This window comes from Solanum dulcamara, chromosome 5 (genome assembly GCF_947179165.1).
Source record: "Solanum dulcamara chromosome 5, daSolDulc1.2, whole genome shotgun sequence".
Classification (NCBI taxonomy): domain Eukaryota; kingdom Viridiplantae; phylum Streptophyta; class Magnoliopsida; order Solanales; family Solanaceae; genus Solanum; species Solanum dulcamara.
In genome coordinates, this window is record NC_077241.1 from 63,238,982 (window position 1) to 63,260,008 (window position 21,027).

General features: G+C 31.8%; 1 protein-coding gene and 1 long non-coding RNA gene across 4 annotated transcripts; both read left to right on the top strand.

Annotated features, from left to right (window-relative positions):
- The first annotated feature begins 6,913 nt into the window (after nt 1-6,913).
- LOC129888365 (carotenoid 9,10(9',10')-cleavage dioxygenase 1-like) lies at nt 6,914-11,128 on the top strand. Of its 2 annotated transcripts, none has more exons than XM_055963353.1 (12): nt 6,914-7,092; nt 7,409-7,546; nt 7,638-7,740; nt 8,599-8,861; nt 8,973-9,152; nt 9,235-9,313; nt 9,395-9,476; nt 9,563-9,625; nt 9,717-9,855; nt 9,959-10,271; nt 10,373-10,504; nt 10,700-11,128. In XM_055963353.1, exons 1-12 carry the CDS (start codon nt 6,988-6,990, stop codon nt 10,711-10,713), a joined length of 1,611 nt encoding a protein of 536 aa, XP_055819328.1. In that variant the 5' UTR covers nt 6,914-6,987; the 3' UTR covers nt 10,714-11,128. The 2 variants fall into 2 exon arrangements, with proteins under 2 accessions (XP_055819328.1, XP_055819327.1); XM_055963352.1 differs by having other exon boundaries at nt 6,917-7,092; nt 10,373-10,569.
- Nucleotides 11,129-15,097: 3,969 nt separating this feature from the next.
- LOC129888366 (uncharacterized) lies at nt 15,098-16,585 on the top strand. 2 transcript variants are annotated; one of them, XR_008766641.1, is made up of 2 exons: nt 15,098-16,038; nt 16,139-16,585. It is a non-coding gene; the product is annotated as an uncharacterized LOC129888366 (long non-coding RNA). The 2 variants fall into 2 exon arrangements; XR_008766642.1 differs by having other exon boundaries at nt 15,098-15,814.
- Nucleotides 16,586-21,027: the final 4,442 nt, after the last annotated feature.

The following is a 21,027-nucleotide window of genomic DNA, read 5'->3' on the forward strand; positions in this document are numbered from 1 at the left end:
TAGGCGCTCTTTTAATATTTATAAATTGTAATATAAATTGTACCAATTACTTTTTTATAAATAAAATTATAGGCTATTCGCCTTAATTTTTTTTAATTACCATTTTCAATTTAATTCAACTCATTTTTATGTATTTCAATTTTTAAATATTTCAAACTTTAAAACTTTAAAAGTTTAAAACTTCTATTTTCAAAATCATTTTTTTCAAATTTGAAATTTAAACTTTAAAAGTCTAAAATTTGAAATTTAAACTTTAAATTTTGATATTTAAACTTTGAAATTTTGAATTGTTAAACTTTAAAATTTGAAATTTAAATTTATGTTGCTTTAAGTTAAAAAAATTAAATTTAAACTTTAAAAATTTAAAATTTGAACTTTTTAAGAAGTCTTAGCCTTTTAATTTATACTTTTGGAAGAAATATTAAATAAATTATGTATTTTAGTATTTATTTTAATTATTAATTAAGTTAATTTAACTAATTAAAAAATACATACACGGAATCTGGAATACCGGTCCGGTCCCTTCCTGATATGTACCGGACCAGGACAGCCTAGATTGAAATTATCGGTATGTACCGATCCGGTCCGATTTCGGACGGAACCACCAGTTTTATGGCCGATTCCGGTCCGATGTTGATAGATATTGGTCCGGTTGTGCCGGTACCGGTTCCGCTGCCACGCTTAATTCAAAGTCATGTATTTGGGATAGAATTTAATTTTTTTCACTTCTAATTTTCGAAAGTTTTGCAAATCTATAGTTACTTAACCCTATTTTGCAGCGTTCATCACCCAAAAATAGTATTGTTGGGATTTGGGTGGCGAGCTAGGTTTTTGATGGTAAGGAGAAGAGCGCAACAAAGAACGGAGGGTTTCCCACTAGTTTGGTTGAGTTTTTCTCGAAGACGATGATTTCACGATGGCGAGGAAACGAGCAAAGGAGGTGGCATTGGTCTCTGGCTGAAGAGGAGAGAGATACAAAGGGGATTAGGTGTACATGTATCTGACAAAATATACTCATACATCTAGTTAAGTTCATGTATATGAGTTAAGATTATATGTAATTACGAGAAAAAAAATTCGAATGCTAAAAAAAAAGGGAAGAATTTTGAATTTTTAAATTATTTTTAGATTAATGATATGCCAGGTACTCTATAGTCGTGATTTGTTCCTAAATTCATGCGTTTCAGTTACATTCCATATTTAGATACTAAAATGTATCCGAAATACATGTTTTAGGATATACTGTATGAAATTGATACTTGATACATCAAATTAATAATAGATACACATAAATAAATACTTGAAATTAATACTAGATCATATAAATAGATACATGAAATTATACTAGATACATATAATAAATACATCAAACTAAAACTAGATACTTCTATGATACATATGAATGTACTTGTGCGCCCATGTATCATTGTCTACCTGTTCATATATATGGAATAAGAGGTTAGTATGTGTTCATGATACGTCTAAATGTATTTGTGTCCATCTGATCAAAGTCCATCAATTTTTCAGGTATCTAAGAGGTTAGTACGTGTTCATGATACATATAAATGTTATGTATATGTACAACTATACACACATGTATCTAAGTGTTTAGTTTGTTGGATATATCATGTATTGATATAACTAAATTTAAATCACACTGAAAGTGAAAAGGCATATAGTAATTTGAAGTAAGATTAGGAATTTTAATTAATATAAGCAAATTATGGGAATCTAAATTCAGTATGGCTTAAAAATTCAATCGTATATGTGTTCAATGTTTACTTAACTTGCATTCCATTAGAAATATATTTATAATTTAACCTAATAATTTGATGACATTCAAATTTGATTCTCAATCTAAGCTATTGCTTAATGGATCAGCTCTAGCCTCTATGGATTTAACTTTATTTTTAAAGCACAATTATATTGCATAAACTAAATATGTATAGGTGAGCTTGGGAAAACTTCACTCTAGCTAACTCAGTTGAATTTGAATCTAAGCTAAAGAATCATGTGATAATCAAGTAATGAAGAAGAATAAAGTCTCAAATTGGTTTAATATATACTCCATCCGTTTCAATTTATTTATCTTACTTTCGTTTTAAAAAATAATATCTCTTCCTAATCTAATTTTTAAAAACAAGATTTATAGACTGTTTGAATTGGCTTATTTAAAGTTCGAAGTGAGAAATTTTTTCTTTTTCCTTCGTCTTCTTGTCCTTTACCATTCGTAAATATATATGCATAAGTTAAAAAAAAAATTGGTCTTAGCTTACAACTGAACCCTACACTCCAGTCTCATAAAAGTTGGAAATTATTGTTTTCATAACATCATTGTCATAAGTTGGTAATAACAGGAATATTCCATATTAATACTGATTAATATATCCATCTTGATAACCAGAAAGCCTCCAAAAATGTGTCAGAGGGTTATATATATGTAGTTGGCTGGTCTGGTATGCTAAAATTAATTAACAAAAAACAAAATACCATTTCCGCTTATTTTAACTAACTAATTTCTGGACACATGCGTTGCACATGTATCTCATATATTTTTTTATAGATTTATTAGAATGATAAAAATTCTATGAAACATATGTATAATGGGTAATAAAATGCAACAAAACAAACTTAAGACAATCAAAAAGTTCATAAAAAAAATTTAATTAAAGAAGTCTAATAGAAAGAAAACTCAAAAAATAAAAATAGAGATGAAAAAATACAACTTACACATTTTAAGACTTTAATCATAACAACATAAATAAAATAAAATAAAAAATAAATACGTAATCTTAACACAATTTTTTGAGTTCTTGTCATCACCTTCTTCCATAACCAATCAAAATTTAAGATTCTTCTTCATCAAGTTAAACTAAAGCATGAATGAAATAGTATGCAGCAATAATATAATAGCTTTACCACTTTAACTATAGAATAAAAAAGATAACCTTGAGTTGCGGTCTCATGAAACAAAAAGGATGAATTTATATGGATAAAAAGGAAGGAACACCAAAGGATATCTTAAAGTTTTAAATTAATATTTGGATGTTATGAATTTGAAAAGCATGAGAGTTATATATTAAAAAAAATAACTTATAGATAATTAGATATGAATTATGATTATGAGTATGTGTTCATGATACGTCTAAATGTATTTGTGTCCATCTGATCAAAGTCCATCAATTTTTCAGGTATCTAAGAGGTTAGTACGTGTTCATGATACATATAAATGTATATGTACAACTATACACACATGTATCTAAGTGTTTAGTTTGTTGGATATATCATGTATTGATATAACTAAATTTAAATCACACTGAAAGTGAAAAGGCATATAGTAATTTGAAGTAAGATTAGGAATTTTAATTAATATAAGCAAATTATGGGAATCTAAATTCAGTATGGCTTAAAAATTCAATCGTATATGTGTTCAATGTTTACTTAACTTGCATTCCATTAGAAATATATTTATAATTTAACCTAATAATTTGATGACATTCAAATTTGATTCTCAATCTAAGCTATTGCTTAATGGATCAGCTCTAGCCTCTATGGATTTAACTTTATTTTTAAAGCACAATTATATTGCATAAACTAAATATGTATAGGTGAGCTTGGGAAAACTTCACTCTAGCAAACTCAGTTGAATTTGACATCTAAGCAAAAGAATCATGTGAAAATCAAGTAATGAAGAAGAATAAAGTCTCAAATTGGTTTAATATATACTCCATCCATTTCAATTTATTTATCTTACTTTTGTTTTTAAAAAAGAATATCTCTTTCTAATCTAATTTTTAAAAACAAGATTTAAAGACTATTTGAATTGTTGGGTTTAATTGATAGGTTGAATGAGAAATAGAGGAAAAACAAGTGGAGGGAAAAATGATTTGTTCTCTCTTGCTTTATGAAATAAGCATTAGTCCCACATAGGTGGTGGAAAGAAAAAGTCTTCTACTTAAAAGTAGAAGCACTCCTTCATGTTGCTAAAGGGTCAAGAAGAGGGTCTCACTTCGCGCTGCCGTCATCGTCGCTCGCTCAACTTCGAGCTCGGGCTCGGATTCGGATATTGATAATCTTTTTGGACCAAATTTTCTTTAATTTTTTAATTAATTAATATTATTTATTTATTTAATTAATTAAGTGAAAAATCCTGACCCGTGACCCGACCCGTTTCTTTCCCGGATTAATTTAAAAATATTTCCCTCCATTTTTCCAATGGATTTTTTGAAAGGTTGCAACCTTGTCCGAAAAGTTGCAAACTTTTTCTCAATAGGCAAACATTTTCCCAACAGGTGGTTTTTCTTAAAAGGTGCAAATAGACTATATATATCTGTCAATCCTCAGAATGCTCAATACGAAAATTCTGATAGACATCTTCTTCTTCTTCTTTTCTGCACTTCTTAAAAACTCGTGTGATATACTGCCTTTGAGTGGTTCGTAGACACCAGAATTTGCAGTACCTCTATTTTGGTGAGTAAATCGTTCTATTCTGGGAGGAAAGATTCCAAAACCTCGGGTACGTTGATGAGAATAATTTCCTTAAGGACACACTGTGTATTTAGTGGGCTCAATTTTTGTTCTGACATTAATTTTTTTCAGATACTATTATTATTTTCAGTTTCAATCCAGATTCTGTCTTTTATTACTTTCAATAGTTATTTTTACTATTTTAATATTTATAATACAGTCTACTAACCTGAATTGGCTTATTTAAAGTTCGAAGTGAGAAAATTTTTCTTTTTCCTTCGTCTTCTTGTCCTTTACCATTCGTAAATATATATGCATAAGTTAAAAAAAAAATTGGTCTTAGCTTACAACTGAACCCTACACTCCAGTCTCATAAAAGTTGGAAATTATTGTTTTCATAACATCATTGTCATAAGTTGGTAATAACAGGAATATTCCATATTAATACTGATTAATATATCCATCTTGATAACCAGAAAGCCTCCAAAAATGTGTCAGAGGGTTATATATGTAGTTGGCTGGTCTGGTATGCTAAAATTAATTAACAAATAACAAAATACCGTTTCCGCTTATTTTAACTAACTAGTTTCTGGACACATGCGTTGCACATGTATCTCATATATTTTTTTATAGATTTATTAGAATGATAAAAATTCTATGAAAACATATGTATAATGGGTAATAAAATGCAACAAAACAAACTTAGGACAATCAAAAAGTTCATAAAAAAATTAAATTAAAGAAGTCTAATAGAAAGAAAACTCAAAAAATAAAAATAGAGATGAAAAAATACTTACACATTTTAAGACTTTAATCATAACAATATAAATAAAATAAATAAATACGTAATCTTAACACATTTTTTTGAGTTCTTGTCATCACCTTCTCCCATAACCAATCAAAATTCAAAATTCTTCTTCATCAAGTTAAACTAAAGCATGAATCAAATAGTATGCAGCAATAATATAATCGCTTCACCACTTTAACTATAGAATAAAAAAGATAATCTTGAGTTGCAGTTTCATGAAACAAAAAGGATGAATTTATATGGATAAAAAGAAAGGAACACCAAAGGATATCTTAAAGTTTTAAATTAATGTTTGGATGTTATGAATTTGAAAAGCATGAGAGTTATATATTAAGAAAAATAACTTATAGATAATTAGATATGAATTATGATTATGAGTATTTAACTATACTAAATTAAAATCTTATAAAACATCTAATTAATTATAGAAATAATCGTATCATATTATACTAAATATTTGGAATGGGAAGATGTTTATATGCTATATAAATACAACGTTTAATGATGTTAAAAAGTTTCTCCCTCAAATAAAAAAACTTCCACTAATTTATTACTTTTTATTATTACAACGTTAATGAGAAGAATTGCTTTAGTGGGAAAAAGATCCATTAAATATTACTCCATTACTATTCATTGTACATTGAACGTGGATGTGGATGAGAAAATTGTTTCATCTAGCTATAGTTATTTCAATTGTAAATTTGCTTATTTATTACTGATAGTTATTTAATTTTTTTATGGTTGATTTCTTCCATCTTCCACATTAATAATAAATGTTGCACAATCTTTTCACATTCTTTAGTAGAAGGGGAGAAAAAAATAGTGCAAATAATATTTAAATATCATAGCTATGCGGGTTTAAGAAAATAAATCTGGCCCCTTTATTATTTCATTATGTTTAAGTAAACTGAAGGAGAGAAATGAAAATAAGTATGAAAAAAGATTTGCAAAAATGTAATTGTTAGCTATGGTGACGGGCACGTGATTTTGTCAATGCTAATTTTTTTGCAAACATAATCGTTCTCAAAAGAATTAGATAAAAAAAAATTTAAAAGTAATTTCTAACAACTTTCTGTGAATTAATTTCTAACAATTTTCTATGAAATATTTGTCTTTCACTTTTTGACTTTACACCTTCTCATTATTAGTATTTAGTATAATAAAATATGATTATTTTTAATATTTAATTAATTAGATATTTTATTTTAGTCTGATAATAAAATGGTAATTCAACTTTGAGGTTAGGATCTTCCCACTTTTTTAATATATGATTTGATCGAGCATGAAATTTTACAAGAAATGAAGCCTATAATCTTAAACAAATTATAACATTTCTAAAATTTGTGCTCCTAAATATATAAGTCACAACATTTATGTAACTATAAAACTTATCATTAAGAGTAAAATTAAATTGGTTTCTAGAAAAAATTCGAATAGAACAAAAATAAATAAATAGAATCACATAAACTCAAATGGATAAAGTACTTGGCAGTCATTTGATCAATTTTTATCTTGAGAAATGTCATTTTCCTAAGTTTAAGTCATATATAACTCCAATTGAAAGATGCTTATATCCTAGAAACTAGATGCTCTTTGTTTACTTCAAAACTATAAATACCTCTCATCAGTTAAATGTCAAAAATTAAACAGCTAGCAAGTTATTTTTTTTAAACATCATCACTAAAAAACCGTGATAACGAGGCAGGTCCACTATGGCCTTTTGTAGTTGTACATTTAAGGTAAATTGCTCTTTTCAAAGGCCTTCAATTCCAGCCAAAGTTGAGGACTTGAAAGGCTCAATTCCCTCTGCTTTGAAGGTAAACTTTCCCTCATAGTAGTCTATTACTCTCGTAGGTTCTTATTCCTTCGATTTCTCTCTTGTAATTCGTTTATCGGATTATTTTGTTGTAGTTATTATTTCTTTTTCAGTATGTTTTGCCATACCTTGTGTGTAGTGTTTTATCTTGGTTTCTTCATTCCTGTTAGTTTCTTGAGCCGAGGGCGTAGACAGTATTCATGTGAAACTACATTGGATATGTAGTTGATCTTATAATCAGTTGCCAAATAAGATTTGACTACAAATTTTGTTGTTTAGCTAGCTTATAATTTGATTCGTTTTGAATTGATGAATAGCCATTATCGAGGGATTTGGTGCATTTTCCAGTTGTAGCTGGCATTCCAAAAGCTGTGAAAGAAACTTGTTTCAAATTATTAGATACCTTTGTGGACTTTGTATTTGAATTTGTTGATCAGCCATTACTTCCATCTCAGGTATTTCCATGACCATTAATTACTATCAGATTCAATTCATGAAAATTAGGTGCTACTAATGTTAACTTATGTAATTAATTAATTTTGATAGAGTAATTTTGCACCAGTGGAAGAGATTGGAGAAGCTGTTCGAGTAACTACAGTGGAAGGGAAAATTCCAGATGATTTTCCGGAGGGTGTTTACATAAGAAATGGTCAGCTATTGTCCTTCTCTTCAATTTTTTTGTTTCTTTTCTTTTTCCATGACCACCCTTGTAGTTCTTAATATGTGGTTTATTGTATTTTCGATTATCACACTATTTTTTATGTTTGTTAGTATTCTTTCTTGTAGACTTTGCACTGTTTTTCTTATTAATGATTATGCTTTGTTAATTGTTTTCTTCTTCCTCTACTTGGGTTGGATACACTTGAGCCGAGGGTCTTTCGGAAACGTCATCTCTATCTCCAAGAGGTAGTAGTAAGGTCTACGTACATTCTATCCTTTCCAGACCCTACTTAGTAGGATTTCACTGGGTATGTTGTTGTTGTTTTCTTTTTCCATGTTAACAAGATTATCAATACCTACCCAAAAAATGTCGTTTAATACTTAAATTATATTATAGGATGTATTTCACTGTTTCATTTTTTTTCCAATCTAAAACCTCCCAGAAAAACATCCATTTTGCATTTTATATTTAACTTCTTCTTTTCTTTTCTAACTTCAATACACTAGAAGAGAGTAAGATGAAGATAGTTTAAGAAGGGTTTTAGGTATTGACTCTTTTATTATTTGTTGAACTTGTATTCTTGTTTTAGATGCTATTTTCTCATCATTTGGTGCAATGTTTTGGTTCATTTGAAGCCAACTCGAAGGAATAGCAATAATAATAAGAGCCCGTTTGGATTAGCTGAATTTAAGTACATTTTAAGCATCAAGTACTTTTTAAGTGTGGAAGCTGGTTTTATAGATAAGCATAGTACAATTGTAACAACAAATCATCAAAATTTGTAATATGCTCATGTAGTAAATTTTCTTCTAACATGTAAACTTAACAATCTCCATTAATTTACAGGCTCAAATCCTCTGTTTGGAGGTCTCAAATCGACCAAGTCCATATTTGGAAAATCAAGCCATGTATGGGTTGAAGGGGAAGGAATGCTTCATGCTTTGCACTTCACTAGAGAAAAAAGAAGAGTGACTTGGAATATGTTCTACAATAACAAACACGTCCAAACGGACACTTTCAAGATGGAAATACATAGAAAGAAACCTGGTTTTCTTCCTGCTGTTGAAGGGGATTCTCCTGCCATTTTACTGGCTTATGCTTTAAATGTGGTATGAAACTTACTTACATTCGAATAACTATTATCCGAGATAGTAGTATTTTATCTTAAGAACTAGAAATTAAGAGGTAAGAATCTTAGTAACGTTGTTGTTTCTTTGCAGTTGAGATTTGGCACGGCAAACAAATATCTAAGCAATACAAATATTTTTGAGCACTCAAAGAAATACTACTCTATTGCTGAAAATCATTTTCCTCAAGAGATAGACATATATTCCCTTGAAACATTAGGTAATTGGAATGTCAATGGAGCTTGGGATCGACCATTCACAAGTCATCCAAAGGTAATTAGGTTCTAATAGTGTGTATAACAGTATCGTTCAACATATTAAATGCATTTTCATCAACATCGTATTTTATCCACAGAAAGCCCCTGGAACCAACGAACTTGTTATAATGGGGATATATCCAAGAAAGCCATACTTTGAGCTAGGAGTCATTTCAGGTATTGTCATTTTCTAGTATCTACTTTTACTCATAATGATGTTGATTCAAGATGAGCATTAAAAAAGAGAATTTGTTTCAGCTGATGGCAAGAAAATAGTTCACAAGGTGGATCTCAAGTTCAATAGGTGCAGCCTATGCCACGACATGGGAGTTACAGAAAGGTTTTAGGAATGTTTCAATCTATTATGATCAATATTTTTAAGCTCATGTTTGGCTAATTCTGTAATATCTGACTATCCATATATAGGTACAACGTGATCATGGATTTTCCTCTAACTATTGACATAAATCGACTCATTAGGGGAGATTCGTGAGTACTTTAATTTATCTTTTCCATTAATGATGTTGCAATCTAATGAAATCGTATCAATTATATCTTTGCTCTATCATTTGGTTTATAGATTAATAAAGTATGATAAAGATGGTTATGCGCGAATTGGAGTAATGCCACGATATGGTGATGCGAATTCCGTTAGATGGTTTGATGTTCAACCTAGTTGTGTATTTCACCTAATAAATTGTTTTGAAGACAACGATGAGGTAGCTTTAGTTCTGTTTATAACTAAATTTACTTCTATACCTTATATAAGTTGAGTGATTCACCAATATAAAATATATGTGATTCCAATTTGTTTGGCAAAAGGTGGTTGTACGGGGATGCAGAGCTCGTGAATCAATATTACCAAGACCTGACCCCAAAGTCAAAAGATTCGAGAGATTTTCCAAAGGGTCTGAAGAGACAAGTTCCACAAAAAACGAGAATGAATCTTTAGAAGAATTGTTCTTTTTTCGTGTTTATGAATGGAGACTAAACATGAGAACGGGAAAAGTAAAGGAGAAAAATGTCATAACTAAGTTCTTTATGGAATTCCCTATGATCAATGAAAAGTTCATTGGTCTAAGAAACAAATTTTGTTACCTACAAGTGGTAGATATAGAAGCCAGCTCCACTTCAGGTTACTATCATTTGATCTTTACACCATTATGAATTATTATTTTTCATTTTCTTGATCACTAATCATGACTTTGTAATTTGATATTTTGAATTTATGATCAGATGGATTAGTTAAATACGGAGGGCTTGCCAAACTTCAATTTGGAGAAGATATGGAATTGATTAAAGTTGAGTATCATATGTTGCCAGAGGGCAATTTTTGTAGTGGAGCAACCTTTGTTCCAAAACCTCAAGGTATTGATGAGGATGATGGTTGGCTTGTGACATTCACACACAATGAAAATACAAATACATCTCAAGTGAGTTTGTTATAGTTATAATTGAATATAATTTTTCCAAAAACTGATGTAGGTTCTATGAAAAGAGTTACTACTTTACAAAGTGAAAGTCAATTCTAATATGAACAATTATTATTATTATTTCTTGCAGGTATATGTAGTTGATGCAAAGAAATTTGCAACACACCCTATTGCCACAATCAAAATACCAAGTAGAGTGCCTTATGGATTTCATGGAGCTTTCATGCCTTTATAACCTAGTGCCATTTTTACAACATCACGAGGACATGGAAATGATGGAATTTACTGTTGAAAAATAATATATCTATTTCAACAGATATCATGTTACTGGCCAAAGTAGAGGTCATGTACATGTGTCCCTATAACAAATGTGTCATCCCACTTTTAATAAAATTAAATCATGTGTATTGGTATTTTCTAGTGTCATCACATATGTACTACATTTGCCCTTTATTTCTAATACTTCATCGCCTCTCACCCCTATAAATTGGATAATTATGTCTTCCTAAGACATATCAATAATTGAATAATATTTATTTCATCATAACTCACTTTGGCTTGTTGATTTTGTGTTATTTAATGTTATTATCTTCATTTCTGGTATAGAAGACTTGTTTAATTTTGAAAAAATATTTCATATTTATTGTATTAGCAATTGATATCAAAATTAGTTTTTGATTATCGTAATGAGTTTCCTAGCTTATGGATAACGTTTTTACATATTCAATTTCAAAATTTGGAACGTTGACCCAACAGTCAATTTAAATTGATTAAGAGTTGACTTTGACATTGAGGCATCCTAAAATTAATGGAATAGTTCTCCTAGACTAATTTGATCCCATTAATGATGAATTTGAATAGATTAAGACCATCAGAGCTCGTTTGGCGGACTTTGACATTTAAAGTGAGGTTTGGCTACAATAAACCATGCAAGTGAGGTTTAAGCTCTTAGCTATATATAGGTTACTTGATTTTTATACGAACACATATGTTTGTGAGAATCTAAACCATTTAATTCGTGTGAGTAGGCAAGCATGATCTAGCTAGATTGAAAATAATTTTCAAGTGTCTAATAAATATTCTTTTAGCGTATTTTTGCTTATTAGATATTTGTAGTAGATGCATAGATAAGATATGATATTATTTGAATTTTTACTGCCCCTTCAGATGAGCATACTATGTTCCCTTCTTTCGGACTTTTTTTTTTGCATACACTACTATAGTGAATATTGCTTGTATTTAATTGCATGCATAAATAATTATTTTAGTGACAAGGACAATATGCCATGCACTGAGAGGCTTGACAAAATGTGTCACGACTGGATCGTGAATGTCACCCACACTAATCTTTCTGTGGGAGAATCAAAACTACACTCTCAAACTAGCATTCTAACACAAAAGTAGGCATAAAAGATGTGGAAACAATTTTTATATAAGTTTTAAACTGAGTTCCCATAAACTTGGGAAATAAATTCAAACAACAAGCATAATATGGTCAAAAACATGCGGAAGTTAACCCCCTAGAATTTGGAAGTTATTGTACCAAAACTACTATACAACCTCAAAAACAATAATATAAAATGAAGTGTGAAAGATCTAAGTCCGAAAGGATTGGACTGAGATCTTAGAAGAATCCACGGCAGCCTGAAAGAGTTGGCTCACCGTTGAATTCGAGCGATCATTGGTCTCCTAGCTGAGGTTTGTCAGCGGGTGCTTGAAGATTCCTAGAAAGTGCAGTATCAGTATACATAACAACAGTGTACTGGTAGGATCACGTGGCCAGCCTAGTAAGTGAAGCATATAGTAAAGACAGGCATATGTAGAACCACACTACCAATTATCATTTCATAAGCAATACCAATTTCACAGTTTAATCTCAATTATCACAGTCAATAATGGTCCTCTCATGGAATCCATACCCAAACTGTTAGTTTGTGTCAAAATATGACATCCGATCCAATATGTGTCAGAACGTGATACCCGATCCAATAGCATAATCACAAACACAATCACAGTCCACAATGAATAGTTCACATATTTGCACAATCAAATAATAGGTTCATTGCATGCAATTGTTCACGAACAGTCATTTCATCAAGTTTACATCTTCCTCAACCACATACATGCATGCAATGCTATCAATCGCAGTTAACAGACACATATAACTCAGAAAGGAAATAAACCATCCCTACCTTGAAACCAAGCCTTGGAAACTCTAAAGAACTGGAGTTTTCCCTATCTGAAGCATCTTGACTTGTTCTTGGTCTAAAATCAAACAAGAAATACAAGAATCAATGAACCATTGGCCTACAATATCTAGGTTATATCAAAATCCTAACCCTTGGCCACTTTCATGATCACCTCCCCCAACTAGGGCTTTTTCCACCATTAAATTCAAGCCAATAACCCTTCTCTAAGATATTTACCATGGATTCTAGGTTCCAAGAATCAAAATACAAGTTAGGGGAGCGATTAACTTACCTTTACCACAAAAATTGGTGGAAAACTGAATGAATATTGCCCTAAGTCGCTTCTGGTCTCTCAAGAACAAAGTGGGAGAAATAAAAATATTTTTAGGACTTTTTCCCGTTTAAATCTGCAACCGTCCCCCGATGTCTCCACTTACCCCACCATGGCGGCCCCGCCATAGCTGAAATAATCCCTCATGGCGGGTTGCACGGGAACAAAAAATCGTAACTCACGTCCCAAATCTCCATTTCGCAATACACCCTCAAACCATGACGTTCTAAAATTAACTCTTCACGCCAAGATCCATTATCGAAGTTCTACTCGCCCGAATTCGATTTCGTAAAGCCGTTCATGCTCCTTAATGTCTCGGCTAACAACTCAAGCTATCAAACTCGAAATTTAATCACCCATCAATTATCGGATTACCCCAGAGCTCACCTGAATCGAATTTCGTTCAAGTCTGGCCTAGACTCAAATTTTTCAAGTTAGTACTCAAAAGTTTTCTGGCTCAAATTATTTTTTCATTGGCTTATCCATAACGGCGGAAATAAGTCGTTACACAATGTCGTGCTATGCTACCTATGATTTGAAATATGTCTTAGTTTGAAAAAGGAATTAAAAGAAATTACAAAACATGATTTTATCTTTGTTTTACCCTCTAAATATAACACACGTGAGAAATGACCATTTTTTTCAAAAAGCAAATTACTACATTAGTTGTGCCTTTTAGCATTTTTTTGATAGAATAAAATGATGTTTTAATTTACCTCGAATAAACAAATAAATAAAAATAAATCAGATTTAAAATTGAATAACAAATATAATCGTTTTAGCAGTGCAATACTATTGCACATGTTTCAAGAAGAAAGATCAAGATTAGAAAAGTTATAGTTAACTATTCAATTTAGGCAAAGGTTCAAATTTACCCTCTATTAATAGTTGTTGTTAATCAGCCCTTGTTATTAAAAAATGGGCTAGTTGCCATTGTTGACTAACAATCAACTATTAAGGCTAATATCTGCATAGTTCAAGAACAAATTAAAATTATTTTGCTTAGTTCATAGGCAATACTGAATCTTTTCTTAACTACTAAACGCCAAATTCTAAATCACAATCGTACCTCCTACATGCACGTGAGATACTAAAAAGTTTTGAAACTTTCAGTCATTTTTTATATGGGATTATTCACAACTGTTGAAGATGACTTTAATGAAGTCATAAAAATTAATGTAACAAATTATTCGAAGCAGTTAGTTAGTTGTTATAACTGATTTGTTAGTTAGTTACAAAGTAGTGATTAGTGAGTGATTAGAAGTTAGTTAGACTAGCAACTAACAAGTGTGTGAGTAGTGTACAGCTATATCTAGAGGTGCCTAACTATATATACTTGTTCAATGTATTCACAATGCAATTCAGCTGAATTATTTCAAAAATATATCTCTCTGCTTCTCCTCCAAGTAATTCATTTTGCCATAGCTAGGAGCTTGTTCTTCAAGCTAAAGTGTAAAAATCAACATGGAATCAGAGCAACAATGACTGGAATCAAAGTGAAGTTCGAGATGTGATCTCAAAATGGCAGGGAATTCACAATCACAAACAACTTCTGATCAGCAACCTCAAACAGTTGCTGAGAAAATCAACAACACACATCCATTGTTTGTTCATACATTAGATACACCAGGATCAATGTTTATTTTGACAAAATTGACAGGATAAGAAAACTATGGTTTATGGTGCCTATCTATGACAATAGCGCTGCAGATAAAAAGGAAGTTAGGATTTGTTAATGGCACCTATAAGAAGAAGAAATTTGGTGTTGATTTACGTGAAGATTAGGAAACCTGCAATGCAATTGTTCTATTTTGGATCATGAATATAGTTTCTTCACATCTTCTTAGTGGAATTTTGTATTTATCCAATGCACATCTCGTATGGGAGGATCTAAAGGAGAGGTTCGATAAAGTTAACACAATTCATATCTTTCAACTGCATCGAAAAATTACAATGATTTTGCAGAAAATTGATTCTGTAGAGACGTATTTCACAAGGCTGAGAGAACTTTAGGCTGAGTATGATGATCTGATCCCTACACATGGTTGTGATTGTGTGAAGTCAAGGGATTACATTGGACATCTTCAGGAATAGAGGTTGCTACAATTTCTTAGTGGTTTGAATGATTCTTATGAGCAAGTGCGTAGGCAATTATTGCTTAAAACTATTGAACCATCCCTAAACCAAGCATATGTTATGATCAGTGAAGATGAAAGCCAACGATCATGTCCTTTTCTAATTATGGCAGAAAAAGGTGAACCTCTGGCTATGCAATAGAAGTCAACCTTATAGAGGAAAAAAGTCATTTGTTAAGTGTGATCATTGTGGAAGAGGTGGACATGTGCAAAAAAATTGGTATTGGTTGATTGGGCATTTAGAAGGACAAAGAAAGTCTCTAATGAGGAATGTAAGAAGAAGAACTACACTGCAAATTCAGATAGAAAACCTTCCATACTTTGACATGAAGTCACATAATTCACATTCTAAGAGAAGAAAGAACTTCAATGTGATTGATGAAAGAAAGTATTACGCAGTTAAAGATGGAGGAGGCAGTAGTTGATCTAAGAGGAATGGATCTGATAGTGGACATACTTTCACAGATGATTAGTACAAACAACTACAACAATTGTATGGCAGAAGTGGGCCTAGGTTCTCAGATGAACAATACAAACAAATTCAAGAGATGATGAATGGTAAGAAGGATCAGTCTGATCAACAAACCTTGGTAGGTACTGTTACATCTTTACTAGCTGAATTTTGTCCAAAAGAATGAATAGTAAATTCAGGTGCTACTCATCATATTGCATCTCATCTAGATATGCTAAAGGACATAGTTGAACTACATTGTTCTAATAACCAGCAAGTCCAATTACCAAATTGAGAGAAATCTAATATCACTTATATAGGAATTGTCGAGTTCCTAGAAGATATGAGAGTTGACAATGTTTGGTATGTATAAGACTTCAAGTACAATCTGCTATCAGTATACAAACTAACTAGGAGCATATCCTGCTCTGTTACCTTTTTTTATGATTTTTGTATGTTTCAGGATCTTTACAGTGACAAGATAAGCGGAATTTGTAGGAAGGAGGGCAGCTTGTACATTGTAAAGCAAGGATTAAAGAATGTATGTTCAACTAATAATGCAGTAATCACATAGAAGACAAAAGTTGCTGAACTCTGGCATCAAAAATTGGGGAACCTTTCATTACAAATTATGAAGAAACTGGGATTGCTAAAAAAGAAGGATTTAAATAACTCTGCAACTACTGGTTGTCCTATATCTCCATTAGCTAAACAAAATAAGTTAGTATTTTTAACTAGTATTTCTAGAAGTGGATCACCTTTGAAAATGATACATCTTGATGTATGGGGTCCTTATAAAACTCCCAATCATGATAGAAAAAGTTTTTTTTAACTATTGTTGATGACCATAACAGGTACACTTGGATCTATATGTTGCAAATAAAAAGTGATGTTATCACTGTTTTGAAAACATTCGTATATCTTCTCAACAGACTGCCAACTGAAATCTTGAAAGGCAAAACACCTTATGAATTGTTTCATCATAAGGTCCCTCCCTAAATCATTTAAAGTTTTTTTGGTTGTTTTTGTTATGCTACTAATCTATTGAAGTCTGATAAATTTGAAGACAGGGATACACCAACTATTTTTCTTGGGTACTCTTCTACTCAAAAGGGGTATAAACTACTTAATTGTGCCACCAAACAGCTCTTTGTTAGTAGAGATGTTGTCTTCAAAGAACATATGTTTCCCTTTGCTTCTCCAATCTTCACCTCATCTCATGATAGGGTGAGTACCCCACTTGATCCTGTAGATAATGTAGTTTATTAGACTGTTACATAGGATGATGTTACACAGGACCAAGTTCATGAGATTGTCACAGGTAATGAAGTACAAAATAAGGTCCATGAGTTAGCTATTATGAATGAACCAGTACAAAATGACAATGTGGTACAAGATGAGGCAAATGATGCAGAAGTAAATAATGCAATACAAATTAGTGCAATGCATGAAGAGAGGGTTGAGTCATTGTCAAGAAGATTCGGAAGAACCACAAAACCACCCTTATGGCATAAAGATTATGTAACTGGTAAAGGAAAGAAACACTCACCATATCCTATTTTCATTTATATATCATACCACAGGCTATCTGCCAACTGCATGAAAGTATTAGCTAGTTTCTCAACAACAACAGAACCACATAATTTTTAGAAAGTTTTCAAAAATGAAAGATGAGAAAGAGCTATGAAATAGGAGATCAAGGCTTTAAAGGATAACGGTACTTGGGAGATAATTGATCTACAAAAAGGAAAGAATGCTATTGGATCAAAATGGGTATACAAGATAAAGTATCGAGTCAATGGAGAAGTAAAACAATTCAAAGCAAGACTGATAGAAAAAGGATATTGTCACGCCCCGGGAGGGTACCTTAGACGTAACGGCACTCAAAAATCATTTCTAGCTCCCAAGCTAACCACATAATTCAAAGGACTCAACTCAATAATTATGCAAATTAAATTATGCAATGTTTTACAATTCAACTCAATCATCTACAATCACATTCAAACCAATCATATCAAGCACAATCCATTCAATTGGGAGTTTCTCTAACCGACAACCATCACCATATGAGCGAGTGATAGTACAACAAACCGACGTTGTTGCCACGTCCGTTCATACCTTGCCAGGATATGAACGAATCAACCAATCATGGATCCAATCCAACTAAGTTCTATAATATCAGGATAATAAAATGGGAAGCATCCGAATTTAACGGTTCCATCCCCTCCTACGTTTGGCGACGTAGTTTATTGATTCGAGTATGGACTATACTCTTACCCAATTCGGTGTTCGATACTCCTCCCAAGACTCAATATGCTCATATCTATCAAGTGAGTAAAATACTCAAAATACTCATTTAGTCTTATTGGACTCTTTCAAATCAACTCATTTAGTCTCATTGGACTCTTTTCAAAACTCAAATTAAATCTGGCCTCATTGGACCTTCTTTCAAATCGACTCATCTCAAATCATCAAACTCTTCTCTTTAAATTGATACCATCTAAACTCAATGGATGTAGAAAATATTATATGCATTTAAAATATAATTCCAACTCCTCAACTCTACCTCAAAATAGACATTTTTATGTAAAAATATTCAACTCATTTATACTCAAAATACTCATATTCAAAATAATTAAAAGACTTTTCAAACTCAACTCATGCTTAAACTCTTTTTAAATCATAGATGAAACTAATAATTCTTTAGATTCAAAATAGTGTGTAAATAGTTTATGCAAAAAGGTTCACAAATAATTTATTTAAAGCTTCTCCTCAAAAGATCATTTATTTTCAAAATATTCTTAAGACTCCAATCAACTCAAATTATGCACATCACATACCACAAAATTGCATTAGACTCCAATTCACTTCATCACACAACATGCTCATCAATATAACCTCTCCATTCACATCATCGTCAAATACCATTATTCACATCGTCATCAAACATCATCATCACATCATCATCATCATCATCATCAAATATTATCATCACATCATTGTTAAATATCATCATCACATCAATCGTCAAACATCTACTCCAAAATCCTTATTTTAGTCTTATGTTTAATTTATGAAAGCAAAAGGACATTCTTAACTATCCAATTCATTCTTTTCATTTCAATCAATACACATATACACAAAACCATCCATCTCAACTCAAGACAAATTATGACCAAAGAAATCTCATCTTGGGTTCATGTGAATGAAACATGAATCCATACTCTCAACAAAACTCAACTCAAGAATATCATCAACATCTATAAATCTATATACAAAGATACATTTGTAGTCAATAATATGAAAGATAACTATTTAGTAACTCAAGTCATTAAAATCATCAACCAACCAATAGTTTCTAAAAACATTCTATAGTTTAGGAAAACTTTTAAGAAAACCTTCTTACAAGGTTCAACTCTTTCACAACTCCTATCCAACACATCTATGGGCATATGGAAGAACTCAATCCATATTTTATGTTAGCCTTACATACCTTATTTGAAGACTTTGAAGAAACCTTGATGTTAGGTCTTCAATGGAAGGCTTGAATTCTTGAAGCTCTTGAAGGCAATCTTTGTTGGAGAAGGATTTGGAGAAGAAGAAGAAGAAGAAGAGAGGGAAAATTTTAGGGCTTTTTAGAGAGAGGGAGGACTGAAAAATGGTCCCAAAACATTCCAAGGATAGGGTATATTTAATTAGGAAAAAGTCCAAGTTGCCCCTCTTCAAAAATCTGAAAAATTGGGCAAAAACCTTGCTGGCGCTATAATGGCGCGTCGCGCCACTGCAGTGCCAAGCCAAAATAGGCTTAAAACCCTGCACATCTAATAGTGGCGCGTCGCGTCAAGCCCCAAACTACTGAGGCTATTTTCTAGCGCTATAGTGGCGTGGGGCGCCACTGGAGCGCCAAGCCTAAATTTTGCCCAGGCCTGAAATTTCTGTAGTACTAGTCTGTAGTAAAATGGCCATAATATTTGACTCCGAACTCCACAAATTGCAATCTTGGGGGCGTTGGAAAGAAGACTCAAATACCTTTAATTTGGTAGGTTGTAGGCTACCTAATTCTTTATATCCTAAGAGATATGGTCATTTGAAGTTGACCCTTATACTAACTCGTCCGAAAACTTAATCGATTGGAGTTCTTTGGACTCGACTTGGTGTTAGAGATCCCTTATTACCCCTAAACACATCTAACACACTTCAAATACTTAGGAATTAATCCTAAATCATGTGTAGAATTACAAATCCTCCGGTCCGAGTCTACCCACACGTGAAGAAATGTTCGAGTCTTTGCGAAAAACTTTCTGGGGTGTCACAGATATAGTCAAAGGGAATGACTTGATTATCATGAAACCTTTTCACATGTAACCAAGATGGTCACAGTTAGATCAATCATTGCATTAGCAGCATTAAAAGGATAAAATTTGTTTCAAATAAATGTATATAATGCATTCTTACAAGGTGATTTAGATGAAGAGATATTTATGACACTTCCTAGGGCTTTAAGAGACAAGGAGAGACCGAGGTGTTCAAGCTAAAGAGGTCACTATATGGTTAAAACAAGTATTAAGACAATGGAATATTAAGTTGTTAGAAGTATTGGTGGATGCATGATACTGTCAAAGTAAGTATGACTATTCAATGTTCATTAGGAGAAAACAAAATGATATTACAGTTGTCCTGGTATGTGTGGATTATTTGTTGATCACAGGTAGCAGTGAAAGCCTCATACAAGAAACAAAAGCAGCATTGCACAAGAAGTTCAAAGTCAAGGACCTAGGAGAATTGAAATTTTTCCTTAGGATAGAAATGTTAAGATTCAAAAAAGGAATTCTTTTGAACCAGAGTTATGTCCTTGAGATGATATCTGAATTGGGGCTAGGAGGAACAAAGACAATGAATACTCCTATAGATGTGAATCAGAAGTTTACTTCAGTGGAGTATGATACTTGCACTGGAAATAACACTGATGAATTGTTAGAGGATGTGACAAAGACTAATTGGTAGACTGTTGTACTTGACAATAACTAGGCCTAACATAAGCTTTGATGTACAGACTCTTATACTCTATTTGGATGTTGGTTTTTTATGATTTCATAATATACAGTATGGTATGGTATTGTACAGTACAATATAGTGCTATGTTTGGATAGACTGTATGATTTGTTATTGCTTAATGATAATTTTGTTGTTTGGTTTGACTATATGCACTGTACCGTAATTGATAAATTTATGAAAATACCCTTAATTATTAGAAAATATTAATAATAATTGATGAGAGAATTTTAATTTAAAATCCCTAGAAGCTTCAAAAATTATTGCAAAGGAGAATGAGTAATACGACGGTGAAAGCAG